The 27,535-nt window shown below is 40.6% G+C and overlaps 1 protein-coding gene across 2 annotated transcripts; it reads left to right on the top strand.

The window, feature by feature from the left end:
• Positions 1 to 209: 209 nt before the first annotated feature.
• Positions 210 to 2,951, top strand: LOC133831088 (uncharacterized). Of its 2 annotated transcripts, XM_062261258.1 has the most exons (4): positions 217 to 455; positions 688 to 799; positions 2,093 to 2,164; positions 2,505 to 2,951. In XM_062261258.1, exons 1-4 carry the CDS (start codon positions 301 to 303, stop codon positions 2,583 to 2,585), a joined length of 420 nt encoding a protein of 139 aa, XP_062117242.1. In that variant the 5' UTR covers positions 217 to 300; the 3' UTR covers positions 2,586 to 2,951. The 2 variants fall into 2 exon arrangements, with proteins under 2 accessions (XP_062117243.1, XP_062117242.1); XM_062261259.1 differs by lacking the exon at positions 2,093 to 2,164 and having other exon boundaries at positions 210 to 455.
• The last annotated feature ends 24,584 nt before the right edge of the window (positions 2,952 to 27,535 follow it).

Raw genomic sequence — 27,535 nt, 5'->3', positions numbered from 1 at the left:
CTTGATAGGGCAATGGAGTACACAACTTTGACCCATATCTGTTGGTGGTCATGGTGCTTCCCTAAGTCACCAGGTCACCTCCTCTAAAGAGTCTTCTAGGATACAAAGTCTTCCCAGTAACATATATGATTTTTGTATAAGACACATGCATAATTACAAAATTGTCACTACCCTACCCCATGAAACTAATGATGAAGCACCAAAACATGCTTACTTACAAAATATGACTGGGTGTGCCAAAGGGATAGCACGCCACAACCCGCAACCAACCAAAGCTTTACTTGAAAATAATGAGCCGAAATGAACATCAGAAGAGAAAGAAGAATGGTTGGAAGAAGGAGAAAAAACGAAATAGTGGTGGGCTTGGCGGTGGTCTTCATTCTAGGTACCGCCGTTTACTTCCGACTTTGGAGCATTGATTACTCCGCTTCTTCCTTCGACGCTGACTTCTTAAGGTTACTTTCTCTCTCTCTCTCTCTCTCTCTCTCTCTATATATATATATATATATATCCATTTTCTTCAACACTGTGATATATACACTAGCTCAAATAATTTTCTTACTTTTCTTTGATGTATTAGCCAATGAAATCGATACCCTTTTGGATTTTAGAGCTGCCCATGTATGTAACTTAGATCTTTAAACAGTTTTGTTTTCAAAGATTTAAACTTTTTTCTTTTATGGGTAGACGACAGTTCGACTTGGCTAACAGGGAAGCGTTAGATGAATCAGCAGAGTGGAGGTCGAGATATGATGAGGAAGCAGTGAAGACTGCCCAATGTTTGAGTGAACTCAAACAGGTACTATTACCCTTCTTTACTCCTTTTTGGGTGCATTTGTATGGTTCATAATATATCTGATTAAGTACATATCACATTTATGAATTGTATTATGAAATGGAGTTGCAAAATTATTTAATGGATACTTTAATATTGCTCAATTTTAAATATTCCTAATTGCTCCATATGATTGATTCTTTTGGTAGCTATAATTTCAAATATAAAGGAACAAATTTGTGGATTTTGTTAATCTTTTGTTTTAAATTTCAATTGAGCTTTGAAGAGTTTCCCACTCACGCTTTGAATCAAAAGGGTTTGGCTTGGGATAATTGAAATGCGACAAGGAAATTTATTTGTGATGGGAATGAGTTAACAACTAAACGAGATTGAAGTTCATTATCTTGGATTTGTGCTTCTTATGAGTGTGACTTTTGACCTAATGATACTGGAAAGGAGGCATCTTTTGCTTAGAAGCTTAACCTGTTGGTTTTCCTGAATTCATTTCTTGACAACTTATTCTTGCCAAATACTTTATAAACGTATACTTAAGTTTCGTAGTATTCTTATAGTTGGTGATTCCTTTTCACTTTTTCGTATGATGGAGCTGTTGTCTCTACCTGCAAAAGTCTTTCTTTGGATTAAAATATTGCTTCAGTTTTAAGTTGGAGTTTTTTCTACATATGATAATTGTTTGGTAGCTTCAAATATCAAAGAAACAATTTATGATTCGGTAAATAGTTTTTTCAAATTTCCATTCGGTTTTGTAGAGCAACTGTGTTCACATAGAATCATGAGAAAGTTTAGATAATAGAATGGTCAAGGCAAATGTCAAACCAAGATTGAATTCCGATTTCTATATCTGATTTCTTTCATTCCTCATCATCACTTTTGTTCTAATGATGGTATGACATTGGGAAGACTCCTTTTACTTTGGAGCTTTGTAGACTGTAGGTGATCCTATATATTCTTTTCCGCGTTTGACTTATTAGAATTTTAATAAGCGAGTCTCTTTGGTGGTAGATCATTGTTTTGGGCATAATTCTTATAGTTGATGATTCGTTTTCACCAACCACTTGTGTGTGTGTTCCTTAACCAATTATTTTTGCATGACTTCTGCACATAAAACTGATAATGGATATTATGTGCATCTTATAACCAGATTGTATGGTACAAGGGCCATTGAGATTCTTGTATATGCCTGTATGTTTCTTAAAAATTAACCATTTAGATTTACAGAATTATGGAGTATCAGATTCTATACTAAATAAGATGGTTACTTGTGCATTTCTCATAAAACATTAATTTCCTTAACAGTTCAAGGAATCTTCTAAGAAGGATGATCATGACACTGGTAACATCAACCAGAAATTGGAATTGCTACAGAAGGTTACTACTGAATACACCCCTGTTAAAATGATTATTATCTTCATGATTTTCAAAAATCTTCTCTTCTCTTCTTTATAATATGTCATTTGTATCAGGATCGTCTGCTAACCTTACATAATGTGAGGCATCATGCAGATAATAAATTTATCTCAATGAAAGTCATGCCAACAACTTAATCGGTCATATGACTCTTATTATTGTCACTAGTATCCTAGCAAGCAATATTTGTTGCTTGAAACACTATTTTTTGTGAATTACCTAACAATTCTGGGCTTTTAAGAAACTACTTGGATTTCATTTTGTTTTTCTTCTTTCTTACTAGTCTTGTCTATTTCTGAAGGAAAACATGGCATTACTTGAACGAGTTGAAGCTTTAAAACAAGAACTTGAGACCGAGAAGCTGAAATGCATCAAACACTAGATTAGCAGCAGATCAAGTGTCAAAGAATTCTTGTTTTTCTGAGAATCAACTAATTTTCAACTACCGAGTGCTTTCCTATCGAGCAGGCTTTGTGGCTTCATGTCAGTTTGCTTTTTGAGGAGATGCTTGTGAAGAAACTAGGAGACTTTCAAAGAAAGACGTTGCCTTTAAATTTTACTTCTGGGAGTATACACAGAATGTTTTTAGTTTTTTTTTTTCCTTCTATTCATTTTTAGTTAAATGAGGTGTCTATAAGTCAGTACAGGATCATTTGGTCTTTCAATTTAGTCTCTGTTTCTTGCTAACTAGTGTAAATTGTGATACATATATTTAATCCGAGGAAAAAGTTGTTTTGTTCATTTCTTATACCATATTTTCCTGACTAAGCACATAAATCATTTTTCACTCTTCTTAATACTCGTGATATCAGAATAGAAGATGTACAAGTTACTCATTAATAATTAACTACATAAAACTAGACATTATTTCAAGCTTGAACAAATTTATTTTTCATTTCTTTATTTCAAGCAATTTTCGTAGATTATTAAGTTGAAAGTTGTGATGAAGGTGAGTTCTTCACACCATTATTAAGTTAAAAGTTGGTGAAATTGGGCAGGCATTATATATCTAGACCTAATAAGAACTATTCCCAACCTTGGGAAAGCTTGTTCAGTGTTTGATCACTCTGCAGGGGGTTAGTTTTCAGTTCATGGAGAATTTTTGTGATCTTCTGTACAAATACTTCATCGTCATCGGTGTTTTGAACCGCAGAGGAGGGCGGGGCTGGGGTAGAAGTATTCCCTTTTGAACCCTGCAAGCACAAAGCACAAGAAAATGAGAGACAATCATTAAGAGTAAAATTGTTTATAGTTTTGATGTTAAAATGTAAGTACACAAAAGTGAATAAATTCTTACAGAGGATGCCTGTCGTGGCCTTGTAACTTTTGTCTTTGAGTTCATTATCTCAATCAGGTCATCAAACTGAAAACAACAGAATAACACAACAAATTAATCAATTTCCTTCTTAAGTAAAAGAGACTATATATATATATATATATATATATATGGTCCGGATTTCATCTTGTTCAAGAGTAAATACCCCACTATCTTTAGATTAGAGATTAGATTAATCAGATGGTTGTTAATTATTAAAAGCCTAGATACATTATATATTAAATCTAAACCTGAATATATAAACTAAGCATAAAATATGTTACCTTAATACATACAACCGAACTTAAAATAGATGACGAGGTTTGCCTCTGACAAAATTCAAGGACATATAGATATAGATATACATATACATATAGATTGAGTGTTTTCTTATATATGCATGCATTCTCATTCGGTATGCCAACACTTGCTACAGTAACAGCCCTACCTGTGCAACTATTTTATCATACTTCCTCACACTCTGGTATAGTCTTTTCTCATCATCATCTTCTTCTCTAGACATTGTAATCAAACATACTCTCTCTCTCTCTCTATATATATATATATATATGTCTTGGAGAGATTGAGGTTTGAAACACATAAATAGTAGGAACTGGATAGACTAGGAAGCATGTTAATGGCATGAGAAGAAATGGAATAGCTTCAGTAAGAACAAATGTGTTGCCGTTACCACAAGTATTGTCTTAGCCATACCAAAACAAAAAGAATAATATATATATATATAGAGAGGGAGAGAGAGAGAGAGAGTATGTAGGCCGTTAGGCCATTTTTTTTCCTATTACACTTTTCATGACACCAATCTCGTGATCATCATCAATGATCATGCAATTTCTCATATCTAGTAATAGTTCTTTTTTGACCAACACATATGTTAGTAATAGTTAAATCAACACAAATTATAGAATTTTACGAGAATAAAAATTACTCTTTTTTCTCCAATATGTCTCACTTATTATTGGGTATATACTATTTTACTCCATTTATTTTGCTAAAATACTCACTTACATTATAATAGTTACAATAAATTCAAAATACACATGTATTTTACCTAATAATACAAAATACCATTTGAACATATATTTAGTCAAAATTAATTTTAGTGTGGCAATAACTCTCTCTCTCTCTCTCTCTCTCTCTCTCTCTCTCTCTCTATTTATGTTAAATTGTTTTTTTACATTTTGAAATATTATATAAAAATCTTTCAAAGAGTTTATTTAAAAATATATATTTTTTATTTTACTTTTTGAAATAAAATTTATCATTAAGGTGTTTCAAATAAATTATTTCTTGAAAGAATAGTTTCTTGAAATATTTAAAAATCTACTTTATCTTTTTTATCTTGCAATAATTAATTTATTAAAACGATCTTAAAATAAAACTTATATTTCAGAAAGAGAAATTATATATATTAAAAATATTCATGTTTTTTAAAGAATTTTTTTTATAAAATGTTATAAAATATAAAAAAATCAATTAAATAAATAGAAAATATTGTTATTTTGTTAAAATTAATTTGGACTAAAATTATGTTAAAAGGGTGTTTTGTACTATTTTCGTAACATACAAGGGTGTTAGTTGATAGAGTAATTTTAGGGATACAATATTTACATACAATAATGTGTATTTAATCTCAACAACATAATTTAAAATGATGTAGTCTCACTTGAAAATATTAGTAGCTAAAATTAATTATATATTATTGTTTATAAATATTGTGTGTGTAACATTACTCTAACAATATATCACTACAACAAATTTGATATACAATGACTCCCTACAATGTCTTACACCATTGATGTAAGACATTAAAACTTATCATGAGTTTTAAATGTCTAATGGTGTAAGACATTGAAAGTTTTTATTAATGCCTACACTTGGAAGATATTAAAAATGGTGGAAGACGTTGGAAATAGGCTGAAGAAATGGTGGAAGACGTTGGAAATAGGCTGAAGAAATGACTAGGAGTACATCCAACGTCACCCACTGGGAGACGTGGGACACGTGACACGTCTCCCAGTGGGAGACGTTGGATGTACACGGGAGTCTCCCACCTCTCCCACTGGGAGACGTGGGAAGTCTCACACCTCTCCCAATGGGAGACGTGAGACCTATACCTACAATGATCCTACCTACAACGTCTTCCCAATTGGGAGACATTGTAGACTTTCAATGTCTCTCAAATAAAGTCATAAAACTCATATTTTGTTGTAGTGTATGGGGATCAGGATGGATTGAGTTGCCAAATAATTTTTTCTACATATATATTTATCTTTTTGAAAAAAAATTACATAAATTTACAAACTAAAATATAAATAATATATAGAAACAACTATAAAGCTGGTTATAGGCATAACCTAATCATACTATCTCTCTTCACAAAGAAAATATCTCACTTTTGAATCCCCTCCTTCAATTTCAAATAAATAAATAAATAAAGATTATAAAGTTTTTTAAGCAATCAAAACTTCAAGATGACAAATAAAAACTTTATTGATATTGTTATGACATGTTTACTAAATTGTAATCGAAATTGGAATAAATTAATGTGGGAAATGAATGAGAATAAAATATATTAGAATCGGAATTATTATATCATTAAGTTGTTTACTAAAATTGATAGGAAAGGGATATGAATAATTCTATCTTATTTACATAATTGTGCAACGAAATTGAAATGCTAAGATTGATTAAATTGCTCTTTTCAAAATAATACATAGTTTTTACATTTATTATAAGATATAATTTCAAAAAGTGAATAAAAAATATTCATAAATTTTTCTAGTATAGAGGTATATATATATTTCTAAAATAATAATGTTATAGTTACTACATATTACACATAAATATAATAATATTTTTAACCTAATTTATCAAATTTTAGACTTACTATGTTTGATTAACTAATATTGTTAAGAAGAAAAAATCATAAATAAATAAAATGATGTTTGCAGTAGAGTGTTACATTAGACATATTTATTATTACAAAAAAAAAAATAGACATGTAGTAAGGTAGAAATGTCTTTTGATTTTTAAATATAAAAAATAAAAAGAAAAAAAGTTTTCACCTTAATCTCATTCCTTGAGAAGAAGAGGGAAAACCTTTTTCATTCTTTTCCTCTTAATACATGTGGCCTACTATTCTTTCCCATTCCTAAAATTTGGTAAACAAGGGAATGGGAGAACCATTACCATGCAAGCAATTCCCATTCCCTTCAAGTAACACACGCCATTAGTGTGACAAATCATGTGGAAAGTCTTGAAAATTTGCACCTTCATTAAGTATAGCACTTTCTAAATATATAAAGCTATCCACGGTTATGATACTTTAAATATATATATATATATTTATATATATATATATGTTCAAAGGGGGATGACTATATATACTTGGAATCATAAAATAATGTCATTGGAATGATAAGAGTGTGTTTGGCATGACTTTCAAAACTTAAACGCATTGTCTTTTAGAATGTTCGGATAAACCTTCAAAAATACTTTATAAGTTTAAAAATTATTTTTACGAAAATAAATATTTATATAATTTTCTAGGAAATTAAAAAAAAAAAAGGAAATAGTCTTATTACAAGTTTTAATGAAATTTTGTATTTGATATATTATTCATATTGCAAGAGTAGATTTTCTATTTTACATTTTCAAAGAGTATACCACCATGAGCAATTGACTCATCCTCAACTAAGCTTTGAAGAAACAAGGTGGAATTTGTGGCTAGTATTTCTCCGAAGTTTAGCCGCCTTCTTTAATTAAAAGGTTTTCAAATGAATTTGTTAGCGCAAGAATAGCACCCAGAAGAGGGGGTAAATTGGGAATTGAAACTTATTTTTGGAAACTTTAAATCTCAACTATCTACTTTAGGAAACTCATGAAATTTATAGAATGCAAGTAGATAAACAACAATGAAATAATAGTAAGAGCACACAAGTAAATGAGTTTAGGGATAGAGCAAATTCTAATTTTACAAGGTTCGGTGAAACTCGTCACCAACATCTTTGGTCTTCAAAGCCAACCAAGTTTTGAGTTCTACTATCAAATCAACATTATTGACTTGATCAATCATGTAAATTCTATTTTTGGCAAATTATATTTGACAAAATATTTTTTTATTTATTTCTTGTAATCTTGTCATTCAATTGAAGATTATTTCATTTTTATTCTGTTCACATTTATGTTCTGATTATATAAAAATATGATTATATCATTCTATTCTATTTATAGAATGTTTAACTATATACTTAGCTTTTAACATATGAATCAAATAATAAGTGTTGATTTATTTTATATCTGACTGATTTTTATTTGACAACCTGATTCTTATGACCAGATTTCAACAGATAGGATCATTGATCCTCATTAAAACTAAAGATAGGATCTTGCAATGACATCTTAGATACAGACTGATTTGTAACTATAGACAGTTTGTCTGTTTCCTCAGATCACAGATTATTCAATGTAATTGATTGGTTATTTAAGGAAATATTTTTTAGTGAGTTGTGTGCGTTCAGACCTAGTAAAGGCGGTCTTATGTGAGTATGTTTGTGTATAAATACTTACCATAGCAGCCTTATCTAGGTTAACTCTTTTCTCTATTCTTAAACTTATTTTTCATCTTAAGAAAAAGAGTGTTTATTTTGTAGAGGTTAGTGGTTCGACTATACCTCTGTTATTTTGTGTATGTGTATGTGCTCTGTGTATTGAAACAATTTAACAAAGAGAATAACAAAGAGAAAACCTTTGGGAGAAGGTTCATCCTAGTCTTGCCTCAGGAGGAAGCAAGCACTCTTCAAGCAAATCGAAGGGAGTTCAAGTTCTTGAAGTTTCAGCAAGGTTCATTCATCAAGTAGAAAATACATCAAGCTTGCGGCATGAAATTAGAGGGACTCTAATCTTTGCTTAAGTCAAATACTTTATATTTTTTAGAAACTTATTAATGAATCTTATCTCTAGGCATGGCCCCATGGACTAGTAGTATCCGAAAGGATATTGACACCACGTAAAAAACTCTGTGTTTTTTACTTTTTTGTTTTATCCTTCTGTTGTGTATTTCTGTGGTAACAGAATCTCTGTCTGTAGCTATAGAATATATGTTCCAGTACCAATCTTTTATTCCGCATTTAATTAAATATAAAGTTGGTAACAATAAAATATGGAATTTAAATCACTTATACATCTAGGGTAGTTTTCACCAGGGTGTTACCACCTCTCACAATAGACTTTCCAAGGCTTTATCCCACCTTACTTAGATTGTTGTTCCTAAGGTGTCAATCTCACCTAACATGGGTTGTTCTTAAAATCAGTGTCAACCTCACCTCAACACTTAATATAAAAAAAAAATAAGAGAATGATTATACAATAGCCAATTTATCTCTAAAGCATATGAATACAATGTAGAAACCTAGAGAGAGATGCACACACATAAATAAATTAATTGAATTTGGCTCAAGATTGTGAAAAAGTGTTTATAAAGAGATTTTTAGAAAATTAGATCATAGAACACTTAGAAGACTTGTATATATGATCTATAAATAGTAGATAATGTGTAAAATGATTAGATTCAAGTTTGTTTATAGCCACAGGTGAAAATTAGCTATTAAGAGCTGTTGGAGCTGCATTCTTAAAAATCGAGGTTGCTTGCTAAACCGACTAGCCACTTTTTCAACCTAGTCAGCCGCTTTTTTCGAGTTGTTTACAAAAGTTTCACTAACAGTGTTTTGTTGATAAGACTCGTGCTAAAAATATTTTTTCAAATCTAATTTTTGTGCATGCATAATGTATATTTATACTTTAATATATGAAAACTTGTGTCATTAATTTCCATCAACAATAATTTATTTATACTTTTGAAAATCAATTTTTGATGTAACTTATCAAATTAGTTAGTGAACCAATTAAGAGGGTGTTTGTTATAGGGGTTAGGGTTCTTGGGAATGGTAATATAGAACCAAATTCATGTTTGGTGAAACTTTTAGGGTAAGGTTTGTATTTTTATGGGCCCCATATTTAGTTTATTTTTGGAATAATGTCAAATTCTTTGTGTAATACCCGATATGAAATTTTTTTATTTAATTATCTGTATTAATTAAATATGTGATTGAATTGTTGGATAATTAAAATAATATTGGGTATATTATTTTAATTAGAGGATTTGTTAGTGGAACGCTTAGATAGTAGTATTTTGAGACTTTGGTGTAAAAATAAATATAAATGGGAATATTTATTTTTTCAGTGTAATTTTGAGTGGGATCTCATAGCTAAAGCCGTAGAATAATTTTAAATAATTATTGGGCTATTCTAGAATTTATTTTGGGGACTTTGGACTTTCATTTTATGTATTGAAGATGCACATTAATCATATAAAATATTTTAAATTATAGTTTGTATGTGTGTCGAATATATGGTATATTATTTGAGGTTTATACTATAGTTCAAGTCTTTAATTATTTAATGAAATAATTGGCTCTATAGAATGATTCAAGAACATTATGGGTAATTGGAATTGGTTACTAAGGCTTAATGGTGATCGTGGATGGTTAATGTTATGACTAGTGGATAAAGTGGGATTAGGCACATGAATAGTGCCTTAATCATGTAGTTTCGACACCACGTTGTGTGTATTTTACTTTTTTGTTTTATCCTTCTGCTGTGTATTTATGTAGTTATAGAATATCTGTCTATAGCTACAGAATATCTGTTCCAGTACCAATATTTTATTCCACATTTAATTAAATATAAAGTTGCTAACAATAAAATACGTAATTTCATTTGGTATCTGAGCAGTTCACTAAACTCTTAGTGAGATCTTGTAATTATTTTTTTCGTTTAATTTGTTTTGTGTAAGATATCTCTCTTTGCAGAAGGAAGTTCCATAACTAGACCTCCTCTATTGAATGATACTAACTATCCTTATTGGAAAGTCAGAATGAGGGCGTTTATCAAGTCACAAGATGAAAAGGCTTGGAGATCTATACTATCTTGATGGACTCCACCAACTGATAAAGACAAAAAAGGTAATACTAAGGTAAAGTCTGAACTCGAATGGTCTATTGAAGATGAAAAATTATCTGGTTACAATAATAAGGCTTTGCATGCGATCTTTAATGGAGTTGGTGAAGGATTTATAAAATTGATTTCTTCTTGTGAGTCTGCAAAAGAGGCTTGGGAAATCCTTCAAACTCAATTTGAAGGGACTGCTGATGTCAAAAGATCATGCTTTACTATGTTACAAACTAAATTTTATGAATTGAGAATGTTAGAATCTGAAACTTTATCTGAGTTTTATGAAAACTTGTCTGACATTGCTAACAAGTATTTTGCTTTGGGTGAGAAACTTGATGAATCTGTTTTAGTTCAAAAAATAGTTTGTGTGCTTCTAGATAGATTTGACACAAAGCTTCTGGCAATGGAAGAAGCAAAGGATTTAAGAAAAATGAAGGTTGAAGAGCAAATGGGCTCTTTGAGAACGATTGAACTAAACCAACAGATCAAGCGAAAAGATAAGTCGAAATCCTCAGGTGAGAAAAATAAAGGCATTGCTTTTAAAGCTTCTGAAAATTTTTCTGATAATGAGGAGGATGAAGAAATGGCATTGTTGACAAGAAATTTCCAAATATTAATGAAAAAGGTTAGCAAAAAAAAGAACCTCTCAAAATTCCCTAAAGGTAACACATCTTCTAAATTTCACTAACAAAAAGGGTATCCAATGCAGAGAATGTGAAGGTTTTGGTCATATTCAATCAGAATGTGCCAATACTTTAAAAAATAATAAAAAAAAGGCTTAATGTCACTTGGAGTGATGATGAGATCGAAAGCAGTGAAGAAGATGAGAGAAATGTTGCTTTAATCTCTGTTTTGTCTAGTATTTTTCAGGAAAAACTAGTGTGTTTGAACAATACTATCACTGAAAGCAATATTGATGGTGTAGTCTCAGATTCTGATGAGTCAGAAATCAATGAGGATTCATTGGATGAATCTTACAATGTAATGTATGGTAAGTGGGTACAAGTTTATGCTGAAAATCGTTCTTTGACAAAAATTAATAAAAGTTTGTCTCATAACATCAAGGAACTTGAGATGAAAAACAAAAGTTGTGAATCTGAATTGTGTTAAAAAGGGACTAAAATTAACTATTTAACAAAAGAACTTGAAAATCTAAAAAGAAATGTTAATATGTTAAATCCAGGTTCGTCTATTTTTGAAGAAATTAATAACACAGGGCAAAGAAGTCATGCTGGATTGGGCTTTGTTGAATCTCAAATCAAAATGGACATACAATTTGTTAAATCTGAGAAAATTTGTACTGGGTGTCTGATCTAACATTGCAGATGTCTAATACTGCAAGTGGATCTTCTGTACCTACAAAGGAGAAGCGATCAGGTAAGGATGAGAGATGTCATGAACAATTCATAAAATTTGTTCCGATTTGTTATTTTTGTGGTGTAAGAGGTCACATTCGACCTAAATGCTTTACTTTGCACAATATGTTAAGGTTCAATTATTTTGGAAAAACTAATAAAAAGCAGAATAAACATTTTTCACCAAAAAAATATGGGTAAGGAAAGAAAATTTCTCGCTTTAAAACTGCTACTTCTCAAATGTTGTATTTTGACAGTGGTTGTTCTAGACACATGATAGGGAACCAAGAATTTCTTGTCAATATTCGACCTATGCAATGTGGTGGATTGACATTTGGATATGGATTAGCTGGAAATGTTATTGGGATGGGAATCCTGAACTTTGAAGGCTTACCAAAGCTTAAAAATGCGATGTTAGTTGAAGGACTAAAAGCTAATTTACTTAGCGTTAGTCAAATCTGTGATCAAGGGTATACTGTCAATTTTGATAGTGATCATTGTTATGTTCTCAACGGTGATAAACAATGTATTTGACAAGGTTTTAGATCTACTGATAATTGTTACACTCTCACTCCTGTTCTTACATGTCACTCAGCCATAGATAACACCACTGATCTATGGCATGAAAAACTTAGTCACATAAACTACAAATTTTTTAAAAAATTACCAAATGCAGGGATTGTTCAAGGGTTGCCTAAATTAGGTAAAGAATATGTGAGTAAATGTGAGCCTTGCCAGCTTGGTAAGCAATTGAAAGTTACCCACAAAGGTATTTATGATGTTAATACCTCCAAGGTTCTTGAATTACTCCACATGGATCTGATGGGTCCAATTCAGGTTGAAAGTTTGAATGGTAAGTGTGGATGCTCAAAACTCAACACCGGAAAAGAGCCCGCGTCTCATGCCTAAGGTCCCTGGGAGGTCCAAGGCCACATATTTGAAGTCCATTTGAACCCTCAAATTAGTGCTCAAATAGACCCTGCTCCAAATGACCACTTCACCTCGGACACCCGCGGGCACCCCAGACGTCTCGCGAGCCACGCCTAGGTGCGCCCAGCAGCCTCGCGAGGGGCATCTCACGAGGGTCTCGCCCCTCAAGCCAAGCATCTCCGAGGGTGCCTCGCGCCCATGTGGCCCCACAGATGCGTGAGGGTCTCGCGCGTCCCTGGTGTCCCACGACCGTCTCGCGCGCCATGCCTAGATGCGCCCAGTGGCCTCGCAAGGGGCGTCTCGTGAGGACCTCGTCCCTCAAGCCGTGCGTCGCCGAGGGCGCCTCGCGCCCATGTGGCCTCGCAGACGCATGAGGGTCGCACGTCCCTGGTGTCCCACGGCCGTCTCGCGCGCCACGCCTAGATGCGCCCAGCGGCCTCACGAGGGGTGTCTCGCGAGGGCCTCGCCCCTCAAGCCGTGCATCGCCGAGGGCGCCTCGTGCCCATGTGGCCCCGCAGACGCGTGAGGGTCTTGCGCATCCCTGGTGTCCCCCGACCGTCTCGCGCGCCACGCCTAGATGCGCCCGGTGGCCTAGCGAGGGGCGTCTCACGAGGGTCTCGCCCCTCAAGCCGTGCCTCGTCTTGCTAGGGGTCACCTCCCAAAAATTAGCCTAATAAGAGGGGTTCTATCTTGCCCCTTAAGATTAGCGCCACTTACTGGACAACACTATTACCGTGAGTCTAACAAGAGGAAAAATTATGGAACTCTCCAACGCACCAATAAGGGCGCGTTGGAGATGTTTCACAGCAATTCACGACAATCTTAGGGGAAGTATGGACACTAAGCCCATGTTAGACAAGTAGTGGTCGTACAAGCAAAGTACTTGCTACGGTCCACACCGGACAACCCCTGACACTCGTACTCAGTAGGTAATGAAGACACCCCCACGAATTCTGACCATGTACGGGGCCCAACACCACTACCCCTGGAACCACTCTCCTGCTAGTGTACTCATGTACCATCTGGTCCCCTGGACCATCATGTACCCAGGGCCATTAGAGCCTGCTATAAAATGAACTCTACCTCCACATGAAAGGGGGTTGGAAAATTTACTGTAGCAAGTGCACCATAGTGAATACAAACTGATTTCACCATTGTTCTTCTGCAATTGTTCTTGGAGTTTATACTGAGATTTCTAAAAGCTTTTCTTTTGATAAACTCTACTTTGCAATTTTTCTAACTTAACTTAGTTGACGAGTTCTCACCGTCAACAGTTTGGCACCGTCTGTGGGAACCTAAGTACCAAGCTACTGTTCTACCATTACTTCCGGCAAGGAGAAATGTCGAGACGTTCAAAGCGATTCAGGGAGCCACGAGAGGTGGAGGTTCACCTTAACGGAGTCCAGCTGAAGGCCTCCATGAAGGACCCTCCTCCACCCAGAGATGTAGAGCCCCCAAGGGACCCTGAAGTTCACGAGGGTGATAGACAGGTCACGTCACCAGCTGTCCCGCCCGGAGAGAGTCTTCCAAGGGCACCGTCGGGAAATGCCAACAAGTTTCCGCCTCCTAAACCGCCACAAGTACCGAACTTCGGCCAGCAGGACTCGGGCCCCTTAACGCATAGACATGATAAGCATCCCCGGGTCCATTCCGTGAGCTCGAGTTCTAAATCTCGATTCTATGAAGAAGAAATACGTGAGCTGCACCGTAAGAACCAAAGGTTGGAGACTACCCTGGAGAATATGCAAGAGGTGTTGAATGGCCTATTGCAAAGTAAGTCAAACGTGACCTTGCCCAAGAGAAAAGAGAAAGGTCTTGAGGGGGCAGAGACCACCGTTTCAGTAGACGATGGGAGGACTCGACACTCCACCAGTAACACCCCCCGAACGAAGCAACGCGAACATCCTGAGCCACCGAAGTAGGCCTAGAAACCAGAGCTGAAGACCAACGCGGCCCATCGCAACGAGGACGAGGTCACCTCTAAGAGAGCACCCTCAGATTTATGGGAGGAGCTCAACAAAAAGAGGGTGGGTAAAAGGACCACGCCCCCTATGGCGCCTCGAGAGGGCAAAGGAAAGGGGGATCTTAACCCGTCCGCTTTAAGGGACTCCCTAAGCAAGAGGAGACAAGACCTGGACACAGAAATGAGGCGCCTGCGAAGCAAGATCTTCACCGCCTCTGGAGGTCAAGTTGCTGAGGAAGAGTTCGACCATGAGTCACCCTTCGTTAGGGAGATCCAAGCCATCCAGCTCCCTGCCAATTTTAAGGAGCCCCATATGACCCCCTACGAAGGAAGCACATATCCAAAATACCATCTAGATACATTTAACGATCTGATGAAGCTGAGGGGAATTGGCAGCGGAGCCAGATGCCACTACTTTGTTGTCACCTTACGAGGACCTACATACAAATGGTTTTAAAAGACTTAGACCAGGGTCCATCAGATCTTGGAAACAGCTTTCTAATGAATTCCTCCAGTAGCACCACGCCGTGCGAGACTACACGATGCCAGGAACCAGCCTCGCGAATGTGAAGCAAGGAAAAAATGAGAGTTTGAAGAGCTATATTCACAGGTTCAATATGGAGGTAGCTAAAGTAGGGAGCCTGACCCACCGAGAGCTAAAAATGGCCATCACAGCTGGGGTACACCTAGGAAGCAAGTTATGGGATAACATGCTCAAGAGGAAGGTCACAGACTTGGATGATTTCTATGAGCGGGCACAAAAATACATTCGCGTGGAGGATGGTCATGAGAACCTCAAGGTCGGAGAAGGTCCATCGCCCCCGAAACCTTCAGCCTGAGAGAACCCAAGCGGTGCAAAGAAGAAGGGGGTTTATGAGGGAACAAGAGACGATTGACCCCGGAAGAATCAACGCTCTGAGGAGTGCCTACAAGGCCCCTACACCTTTTACACTGACCTCATCCATGCGAGGGAGCATATTTTCATTGCGAACGAAAACCAGGTTCCTTTCAAAAGGCCCCCGCCAATGAAAAAAGACCGGTCCAAAAGAGACCCCAGCAGGTATTGCCAATACCACAAGGATGTCGGCCACACCACCGCGGAATGCAACCATTTGAAGGTGGAAATCGAGGAGCTCATTCGCATGGGACATTTGGGTAGGTACGTGTGCAAGGAGAACCAGAGGCCAGAAGGAGCGTCCCCGCCGCGGGCGCGAGAGGTGGCCCCAAAAATACAGGGAGAGGTCAGGACCATATTTGGAGGACCAGGATTTGGAGACGATTCAAGGAAGGGACGAGACAAATACGCCAAGGAGGCAAGACGAATTCCACCACCTTGTGTTTTAAGTTTGGAGCAACGCCCCCTGAAGAGTTTCAAGGGCGAGAATGACTCAATAACTTTCACTGAAGAAGACGCGCAGGGGGTGCATTTCCCTCATAATGAACCCCTGGTGCTAACTGTCTAGCTTGCGAACATGAGAGTACATCGAGTCCTAGTGGATAATGGAAGCTCTATGGACATCTTTCATCGCCCTTCTTTGGAGAAGATGGGACTGAGCGTCCGACACTTGAAACCCTGCAATTCCTCCCTTTACGGATTCACAGGGGACTCGATACAGCCCCTAGGTGCGATTGAATTAGCCCTCACCATGGGGGAACAACCCAAGAAAACCACCATAATGGCAAACTTTGACGTGGTGGATTGTGCCTCAGCCTTCAACGCGGTATTAGGGAGACCCTCTCTGAGAGAATTGAAGGCAATAAATTCTGTGTATCACCTGGCTATGAAATTCCCAACCCCTGGGGGAGTAGCATGCATGAAAGGGGAGCAGAAGGAAGCGAGGGAATGCTATAACATGTCCCTTCGAACAGCCACAAAACCATCGGTGCCGATGGAAATGGTTGTGTATGAAGGCGCGACCCACACGAGTTGGACCCACGAGTTACGGAACACCTCAAGAAATGCTACCAGTGGGGCTTCAGCCCCTGGTGCAAAGAGGACCTATGTTTAGTTTGTTCCTTATTATGTTAGCATAGCAAGTAAGAACCAAAGAGGGTACCTAGGTAACCTCCTAGTTAGATGTAACCCTTCTTTAAATATGCCGTTGTAAACCACATGCCATGAATGAAACTGTTTGCAACTTCGCGTGTTATTTTTCTTCTCTATGCGAGCATCAGCCAAAGTGCCTGGCGAAATAAGTTTAACCAAACACTTGGGGGGGGCAGGATAGGAGGCAACGACATATAGCAAGCAAAAAAAAAAAAAAAACGGACCCTCTAGCAGGAGGATCCTAAAAAAAGGACCCTCTAATAAGAGGAGCCTAAAAAGGACCCCCCAGCAAACAGGAGGATCCAAAAAAGGACCCTCCATCAGGAGGACCCAAAAGGGACCATGACCCTAAAAAGTACCCTTTAATGGGGGATACCAGAAGGACCCCTTATATCAGGGCCTTAGGTGAAGTCCTTATATATAGAAAACAAGGAGAGGACCTTGCAAGGCATCCCTTGGGTTCACAAGGATTAGCTACCCTTGTGAACATCAAGGAGGCCAAAGGGACTTACAAAAAAAAGGGTATAGTAACAACAATAATAAGTCTAGAACGGCCACCAAGCCGTCTAGCCAAAAAGGGTCCTAAAAGAGACCCTTGCAAAAATAGTACTATGAATAATGACGAGAAGGACGCTTCTCGCAAAAAATAATAAGCAGGCGCAAGAATATATAAAAGGATAGCTAGGACCCAAGGGGTCAAAATATCCTTATAAAAATAATCAAGAGGCACCAAAAGAGGTCCCATTGAACCCTTTCACATGGGCTCCGAAGGACCTCTAGCCTGGTAAATAAAAGAGGGGAACCCGCCAAATCCCATCATACAGGCTCAAAAGGGCCTCAAATGCAATGGAATAAGAAATAAATAACCACACATGTATATATACATTAAAAAAGGGAGTCTTGAGGACATGACAAGATTTACAAAAGAAAAAATAGTAATGATAATGATATTACAAAGTCTCAAAAAAGAGCGTACACCCATAGCGGGCTAGCTGACAAAAGTTATGAAATAACAACTTCAAGGCCTCCTGCCACGGGCGCTCCACACGGCCGCTCGAGCAACGACGTGCTCACCGAAAGAAGAAAAATGAAAATTGGGATCCTGCCTCCACACGCTGTAAAGGGCGCGGTCTATGGACCTATACTCAATGGCAGTCTTCTCCGCCTCCAAGGAAGCATTTCTCTCCTGCAACGAGGCAAAATTGGCCCTAGCAACCTGAAGTTCGGCCCTTGCAGCCTGGAGTTCATCCCTGGTAGCCTCGACTTCGGCCTCTAAATATGTAACTCTCTCCTGTGACGCCGCCGCGATAGCTTTGGTCCCCTGGAGTTCGCTCTTCAGGCTGGTAACTTGGCCTCGCAGCTTCGTGGCTTTGGCAACCACCTTCAGCTTCCTTTCTGACGATGCAGCAAGTTTGGTCCGAACCCTTTTTAGTTCACTTTGGGTGTTCTCAAGCTCCTTCTCGAGTTCCCCGACCCGGGCCGTGAGACGGTCCCTCTCAGCACTTGTCGAGGAGAGAATATTGGTCGAGTCAGCAAACCGCTGAGCCACAGTATGGGCCTGCACAAGAAAGTTAACAACAGAAATGATAAGTAACAAAAAAAAAATGTGTATGTACATCTATATATAATAGGGCCGACACAAGATGCATGAACTAACCCAAGCAGTGGTGCGCCTTAAGTTTCCCCAAGGTCTGACAGAGCACAACTCCCAAGACTGCTCCAGTCAGGTTCAGGGAGGTCCGAGGTGAGTTGGGTGAACCGCCGCCCGTAGGTGGTCGACATATGATTCACCCAGGGCGCCCCATCTAGGCCAGGGTCACCTGGCTGGATAAGGACAGACGACCCACTCGCTGAGACGGGAGGGGGTGCTGAAAAAGTGGAAAAGTGAGGCTTCGGTTGATCAGAGGGGAGTTCTGGAAGATCGGCGAAGTAATCCCCCGATGGACCAGGGTCGAGGGGAGCTTAAGTGAAAGCATCATAGCCCTCAGGGTCAGGGCAAACAAAACACCCCGAAATGGCCTGCTGGTCTTGAGAATGAGGGGCTATGTCCGGATCATAAGAGGCACATAGAGGGCATCCCCCAGGAGATGAAGGCAGCTGGTGAGGTCCCCCGCGTTCAAGGGAGGCTTCCTCCAGCTCTTCCTCAGCCTCATCGTCGTCTGGGCAAGGCTTGACCGATACCCCCTTCATCTTCTTGGACCCAGAGATGGTCCACAGCAACTTGGGGTCCGAGACAGGGGACAATTTATGGAGGTTCAGATTTTTCACGGTGAATAAGTACACCGCCTTTTTCATATCAGGGTCAGCGTTGAGGAACTTCCTCAGATCTCTCGCTTCCGGCCCGACGACTGTGGGTTCGAAAAATTGCTCTGCATAATACACGTCGTGGTTGATGTGAACGTAAGTCATGAAACAATAAGTTGCAAAAAAGTAAAAGAGAGAAAGTGACGCATAGGGTACTTACTAGGAGTGGCTCGGAAGTCCTCGCGGATAGAGAGGGGGCCTTGCACGAAGAAAAAGTCCTGCTTCCAGGACCCTGGGTTAGACACCGAGCCCTCTATCAAAGAGGCCTCACTGTTGGCTTTTTGTAAATAATAAAAGCCCCTTGACTTGGGAGTGGGCATGAGGTTGTAGAGGAAATGCACCTCTGTCGCCGTAGGAGCGCGTTTAAACAGTTTCATAAACGCAACGAAAAGGCAGCTCAAAGTCAGCCAGCCATTGGGTGCTAGCTGAAGCGGTTCCAGGTCAAAGTAGTTAAGGACCGCAACAAAGAACGGGTGTAACGGAATGGTACCACCCGCTTTCAGGATGTGCTCGCTAAGGGCCACAAAGCCGGTCTTAGGGTAGTTAGCCCGGCATGTCTCCAAAGGAGTGTATAAAGCGTACTCCGGGGGGACGCAATAGTGATTCACAATTTCCCTCAGTTTGTTCTCAGACACATGCGACACCAGTTCGGATGCCAGTAAAGGAAAATCGTCCGGTTCATTTGAGGCTACCTGTCGTCGTGCCCTTAGCATATCTATAAAACCAAAAGAAAAAGGTGAGAAAGAGACGGAACACTTGACCCTCCATTTTTTCTTCCTAGCAAGAGTCTTCCACCGGGGGTGCGACTGCGGAAGCGCTAAGCTAGGGAAAACCGAGACTAGGGGCTGAGGAGAAGCGAAAGCGGCCCCATGACAGTCATCAGGCGAGGATGGGCTGGAGGGCTCAGGCGGAAGGTGTCCCTCCATAAACTCCAACTCCCTTTGCAACTCTAGAAGGGTCACCCTAAGGCTCGCTACATGGTCACTAAGGTCTGGGGGGAAAGGTGCTCTGTCTCCTCTCAACACCGAGTCAATTTTGCTCTCCACCACCCAAAATTTATGCCTAAGTTCAGCCAGGTGCTCAAGATGACGGATATGGGCCTACCTTAAGGAGTCATAGTCTTGGTAAGGATTTTCCTCATGGGACTCTGAGTCTGAGGACAGGTCAACAAACTCAACCCCCGGAGGTATGTCAGACGGACCGTCACTGGCCATGAGACCTCATCCCAAAAGCAAAAAGGGGTTCACATATAAATGAGCGGATGGCTACAGAACACAAAGGAATGGGCTTCAAACCTCTAGATGCAAACGCCCTAGATGATTCACTACAGGGTATAAAAAAGAGGGGCATGTAAATGGGCAAACTCACTGCAAGCTCAGGCCAAGGTACCCCATCCCGAGTAATGCTAATTTGGACCCAATGAATGTGAGGGAAAAAGAAAATATACCTCAAGCAGGTAAAATGGAGCGCTGTCGAGGTCAAAAGGAGGTCGAGGGCCAAAGGCACCAAATGGTCTAAATTACGTGTCTACAAAAATAGACAAAAAGGATGTGTTAGCCTCCAAATAGACATACCAAAAAATTAGCTCATATGTGTAAAAAAAAAATGAAATGAAAAAATAAAATGAAGGAAACTATGGCAAAAATGAGGATGTGGGGGATTGAACCCCTTACCTCTTGAAAGAGGAAGGATTCTCAAAACCACTAAGCCAAGGGAGTAAGGTGAAAATAACGAGCCTTGCATGAAGGCCTATGTATAAGAATAAAGGAGAATAGTCTACAAGAGCACTTAAAGGTCCTCTCCTAGACTGGGGGGCAAGTGTGGATGCTCAAAACTCAACACTGGCAAAGAGCCCGCGTCTCACGCCTAAGGTCCCTGGGAGGTCCAAGGCCACATATTTGAAGTCCATTTGAACCCTCAAATTAGTGCTCAAATAGACCCTGCTCCAAATGACCACTTCACCTCGGACACCCGCGGGCACCCCAGATGTCTCGCGCGCCATGCCTAGGTGCACCCAGCAGCCTCGCGAGGGTCTCGCCCCTCAAGCTGTGCATCGCCGAGGGCGCCTCGCGCCCATGTGACCTCGCAGACGCATGAGGGTCTCGCGCGTCCCTGGTGTCCCACGACCATCTCGCTTGCCACGCCTAGATGCGCCCAGCAGCCTCGCGAGGGGCATCTCGCGAGGGCCTTGCCCCTCAAGTCGTGCGTTGCCGAGGGCGCCTCGAGCCTATGTGGCCCCGCAGACGCGTGAGGGTCTCGCGCGTCCCTGGTGTCCCACGACCATCTCACGTGCCACGCCTAGATTCTCTTAGCGGCCTCGCGAGGGGCGTCTCACGAGGGCCTCGCCCCTCAAGCCGTGCGTCGCCGAGGGCGCCTCGCTCCCATGTGGCCCCGCAGATGCATGAGGGTCTCGCGCGTCCCTGGTGTCCCCCAACCGTCTCGCGTGCCATGCCTAGATGCGCCCGGCGGCCTTGCGAGGGGCGTCTCGTGAGGGTCTCGCCCCTTAAGATTAGCGCCACTTGCTGGACACCACTATTACTGTGAGTCTAACAAGAGGCAAAATTATGTAACTCTCCAACGCACCAATAAGGGCGCGTTGGAGGTGTTTCACATCAATTCACGACAAGCTTAGGGGAAGTACGGACACTAAGCCCATGTCAGACAAGTAGTGGCCGTAAAAGAAAAGTACTTGCTACGGTCCACACTGGACAACCCCTGACACTCATACTCAGTAGGTAATGGAGACACCCCAACGGATTCTGAACATGTACGGGGCCCAACACCACTACCCCTGGAACCACTCTCCTGCTAGTGTACTCATGTACCATCTGGTCCCCTGGACCATTATGTACCCGGGGCCATTAAAGCCTGCTATAAAATGAACTCTACCTCCACATGAAAGGGGGTTGGAAAATTTACTGTAGCAAGTGCGCCATAGTGAATACAAACTGATTTCACCATTGTTCTTCTACAATTGTTCTTGGAGTTTATACTGAGATTTCTAAAAGCTTTTCTTTTGATAAACTCTACTTTGCAATTTTTCTAACTTAACTTAGTTGACGAGTTCTCACCGTCAACAGTAATAGATATATTTTCATTTGTGTTGATGATTTTTCTCGTTTCACATGGGTTGATTTTTTAAGATAAAAATCTGACACTTCTGGTGCTTTTAAGTCTCTTTGTTTGAAACTAAAAGTTGAAAAAGACTGCAATATTGGCAAAATAGTTCGAATTATGAGTGATCATGGGAAAGAATTTGAAAATGTTGTTTATGATGAGTTTTGTAAGTCTACAAGTATTTCTCATGAATTCTCTGCTCCTAAAACTCCTCAGCTAAATGGAGTTGTGGAAAGAAAGAACTATCCCTTGCAGGAGATGGCTAGGGTGATGTTAAATAGCAAAAAACTTTCCAAGTAATTATGGGCGGAAGCTATCAACACAACTTGTTATACCATAAACAGAGTGTTTCTTCATCCAGGTACTCTTAAGACCCCTTATGAGATCTGGAAAAGTAAGAAACCCAGTGTAAGTCATTTTCATGTGTTTGGTTATGCTTGCTATATTCTAAGAGATCGTGAAAACACTGGAAAGTTTGATGCTAAGAGTGATGTTGGTGTTTTTTTTGGATATTATGTTAACAACAAGGCATATAGTGTGTATAACATGAGAACCCAAACTTTAATGGAGTCTGCTAATGTTGTTGTTGATGATTTCAATGATTTTTCTGAGTTTTCTACAGAAATTCAAATAGAAGACTTGCTGGAAAAATCTCTTGCATTGACAGAAGATTTGATTGTGCTATCTGAATCTGCATCTGATGCATAAACTTCGGTTTCTGTAGCTACAACTGATGATTTTCCAGATTCTACATCAGGGAATGAAACAAATCAAACACCAAACATCATCACAGATCCAGTTCAGAAAGAACCATCTTCCAGAGTAAAAAAAGATCACCCTACTGACCTCATTCTTGGAAATATGGAAGTGTTTACCCAAAAATGACTCCTGATAACGTGGCAAGAATTTATTACACGTGGTTGGCACATGGCAGCGTCAAAATTAAGGAGTGATGTTCGCTTATCGACCAGGTGTTTCTTGCCTCATCAAATCTCGCGATTAGATGCGACTAGTCTGGTCGCATGCTTCGGTTTATTTCCTTTAAAGATATGTAATCTTGTAATAACTACATTTATTATATTTTCTCTTTATTGCCTTGACACGCTGATATTAAGGATAATTAAGGCCCATTGGCCCATGTAACCCCCTTGAGCCTATAAATATGAATGAGAAGGCTCAAGGAAGGTACTTTTTGAACTTTGAACCTGAATACTCATAGAAAGAACATAGTGTGATTATCCACCGAAATGTTGTAATTCTCCTAAGGCTGGTGAAACTCAAGAACCCTAGTTCTTTGATCACGACATGAGGATTCAACATCAATAAGAACACTAAGTGGACGTAGGTTATTACCACACAGTTGGGGTCGAACCACTATAAATAATTTGCGTCACCTTCTTCCCATTTGATTTCATTCCTGATTTCCTTTTTGTTTCTTTGTCATTATTTTGACTCCGTGTCGTTGGCCAAATCGAGGGTCAACATTCTGGTGCTTTCATTGAGAGGCTAGTCAAGAAGCTTAAAGAAAATCAAATGGCGAAGACATCCAAGAAAGCTGGACAGGCTGCTGGCGCTGTGTCGTCTTAACCTCCTCCTCCAAATGTGGCTAAAAATGAACCACACTTGGATTTTGAAGAGGAGGAAGTGGATTTCGAGACGCTGAGGGCAACACTAGGCGTGTTGTAAGATGAGTTGGCCAGTCTAAGGGCCAATCAGGAAAATGCGGCAGAGACCTTGGCGCTGCAACAAAGGGAGATTGAGCGTCAACGCCAGGAGCTAAATGAGCGGCAGGCAGAAATGGATCGTCAGAAAAGAGATGCCACAGCCGCTCTTGAAGCAGCCATTCAGTTGGCCAGAGGGCATGCTGCGCCAGCCTCTCAACCGGATCAGCCACCAAGTGCACCACCACAACGGGCCCATAATCTGAGTCCTACGATCTAGCCAGCAAGCCCACAAAGGTCCGAGCAGCCACCTGTGGCTTAGGATGATTTCCCAATTCGGGATCCTAAGCAATAGCCACCTTCTCAAGATGGTCGCGCCAATCCCAGCGCCAGATGCAGAATAGGGCCGGGCAGTCACCCCGTAGCCCTAGACGCCCAGGGGACGATGAGCAAAATCCATCGAGCAGAGGGAAACGTCCTTCTGCCAACAAAAGGCATAACGAGTTAGGCTCTGCGGTCAAGGGCCCCCCATGGAATAATAATGCACGGGGACCCAGCGACCAGCACAGGCCTCCCCCTGACACTCGGGAAATGCCAGCCAGAGGAGGAAATAGCGTGACCACCCGGTCGCGCCAAAGTCGGCCACAATTTAGGGACGGCCATGATCACAATGAGGCTGATTCCGACAGGGGGAATGCTAGTCGAAGGCATGAAGAAAGAGGTGGAGACAGGAACCCCCCCCACCAAGAGACAATAGGCACGTGAGCCATAATGATGGGGGGTAACCCAGATAGCATATCATCTTTGATCGGCTAGGAGTTAACGAGCAAAGGCGCATGGATGATGACTTGAGAGACGTACTCAACGACAAACATGAGAGGCACGATGAGTACGCTCCTCCAGCACCAGTCACCCCAGCAATCCCAAACACGGTTCAGGCTCAAATTAATGCTTTAAACCAGGCAGTACAACAGCTGGTCGGGAGCCGAATATCCCAAATAGAGTACGACTAGAGGAGAGGCACTCCATTTGTGCAGAGGATTGTTGTGGCAGAAACCTCCAGCAAGTTCAAAATGCCAATACTGCCAAACTTTGATGGGTACGGGGACCCGGTATCTCATGTCAACAAATTTGAGATACAAATGGATATTCAAAAGGTGTCGGACCATGCCCATTGCAGGATCTTCCTCGCCACACTATCTGACACTACCCAGGAGTGGTTCTTTAAATTCCCTCATGCTAGTATAATATCCTGGGAAATGTTCGTGAAGGAATTTTATGGACAATTATATGTGGGTCGCGTACACCCCACTGAGGCCAACCAGCTGGTCGAGATACGCCAAAAGGAGGGAGAGCCCTTAAAGGAGTATGTCCAGTGCTTTATAAGAGCAGTGGATAAAGCCAAAACACTGGGCGACGAGGGAAAGATGATGGCCCTAACCGCCGGGGTTAGACGCATTCCCCCCTCTAAAGCAACCTGAGAAAGAATGGGGTTAGAAGTACCAAGGAATTCCTGGATTGAGATGATCGATACATCAAGCTCGAAGATGCGATTGCCAACGAAGGGAAGCCACCCACGAAAGATAACAGAACAAAGGAAGATCCCACCAAAGCCACCAATGGGTCAGATAAACCCAATGGCGACGGTAAAGGCAATGGGAACGGAAATGGCAGAACTGGTGGAAAAAGGGCGGGCAATGAGCCGTCAACATCTGAAAATAAATGCCCCAAAGGCAATAAATACGAGCCAAGATTCACCAACTATACGACCCTTGTTGAAAGTAGAGCAGAGGTCTATCAAGAGACCAGCTCTAATGTCCCTTATAAGCAACCAGGGCCTATAAGGAAGGATATCTCCAAGAGAGATACGACAAAATTCTATCGTTTTCACAACGACTACGGACATGAAACCAATGAGTATAACCAGTTGAAGGATGAGATCGAGTTCCTGATCAGGTAGGGACACCTAAGGAGATACGTACGAGCTGTAGGAGAGTCTCAGCGAGAGGCTCAAGGTGGCAATGAGCAGGCGCCTGCACACCAATGCTCGCCACCTTTACAGCCAGCTCCTATGGCAGGTACATTGTTCACCATCTATGGCAGCCCATACCTCGCAGGGGATAGTGGGAAAGTAAGAGAGCGATAAACTCAGATCTTACGCCACGACCAGGACATCGAGATGATGAGTGTGGAGGATCGCGCACCAAAGAAAGCTCGAACAGAGGAGGAGTTGATAACCTTCTCTGAAGACGATGCTCAACGCGTCCGATTCCCACACTCCGATCCGTTGGTCGTTGATGTCCAAATTGCCAACATGATGGTTAAAAGGATGTTGGTTAACACAGGAAGCTCAGTCAACATCTTGTACAAGTTCTCACTAGAAAGGATGAAGTTGTTTGTCAAGGACCTGGAGTCGTGCAACCAAACCATATACGGTTTTTCTGGCGAAGGGCTAGCCCTGACAGGGTCGATTAGACTCCCAGTTACAACAGGAACTATGCTTGCAAACAGGACATTACTCACTACTTTCATAGTAGTTGATTGTCCTTCAGCGTATAATGCTGTAATTGGAAGGCCAATTTTGGTCGACCTGCGAGCCGTTACCTCGATATGGCACCTTGCCATGAAATTCCCAACCAACGCAGGGATAGGATGCGTGTTGGTAAACCAGCAAGAAGCAAGGGAGTGCTATAATGCCTCAATATCTAAGGTGAAGAAAGGAGGGTTGAGGGAAGCTGCCGGAAAGGATTTGCAAACGACCAGTGATGTACAAGCCGAATTAGGTGATTGTGTCACCAAATAGGGTGTTTCCCAAAGGGAGGATAGGGATTGGGATCCTCTCTTTGGGGATTTTGATGAAGAGATAGGTCCAACTCGATGAGACAGATCCGACCGGGGTTATGAAAGTCAGTAAGAACTTAGAGACAACAACGAAACAAGAACTGGTGGAATTTTCAAGGAAAAACTAGGAAGTCTTTGTCTGGTCTCATAAATACATGGTTGGAATAGACCCTGCGATTATTATCCATGTCCTGAACGTAGACAAGAGTTTTCCACCAGTACAACAGAAAATGAGGCTGCTCGACAAAGATAGATCGAAGGCTCTAAATGATGAAGTCGAGAATCTAAAGGAGAATGGATTCATCAGGGTAGCGTTTTATCCATCATGGGTCTCTAATCTCGTGCTTGTTCCCAAACCAAATGGCAAGTGGCGAACATGCGTGGATTTCACAGACCTTAATAAAGCCTGCCCTAAAGATTGTTTCCCACTCCCTAGAATCGACCAGCTGGTCGATGCCACTGTAGGGCACGAGATTCTCTCATTCATGGATGCATACTCCAGATACAATCAGATCAGTATGCATCCCCCTAACGAGAATCACACTATCTTTCATACCGATACAGGGTTCGACTGTTACAAAGTAATGCCCTTCGGTTTGAAAAACACTGGTGCGACTTACCAGCGACTAGTCAATCACATGTTCAAGGAGCTGATCGGAACAAACATGGAAGTATACGTCGATGACATGCTGGTTAAGTCGAAGAAGGAAGAAGGACACATAGGGGACTTGCAAGAGTGCTTCAACGTCTTGAACAAATACCAGATG

The sequence above is a fragment of the Humulus lupulus genome, chromosome 4 (genome assembly GCF_963169125.1).
Source record: "Humulus lupulus chromosome 4, drHumLupu1.1, whole genome shotgun sequence".
NCBI classification, from domain to species: Eukaryota; Viridiplantae; Streptophyta; class Magnoliopsida; order Rosales; family Cannabaceae; genus Humulus; species Humulus lupulus.
The sequence above is the reverse complement of the archived record's forward strand: the minus strand, read 5'-3'. Positions and strand labels throughout refer to the sequence as shown.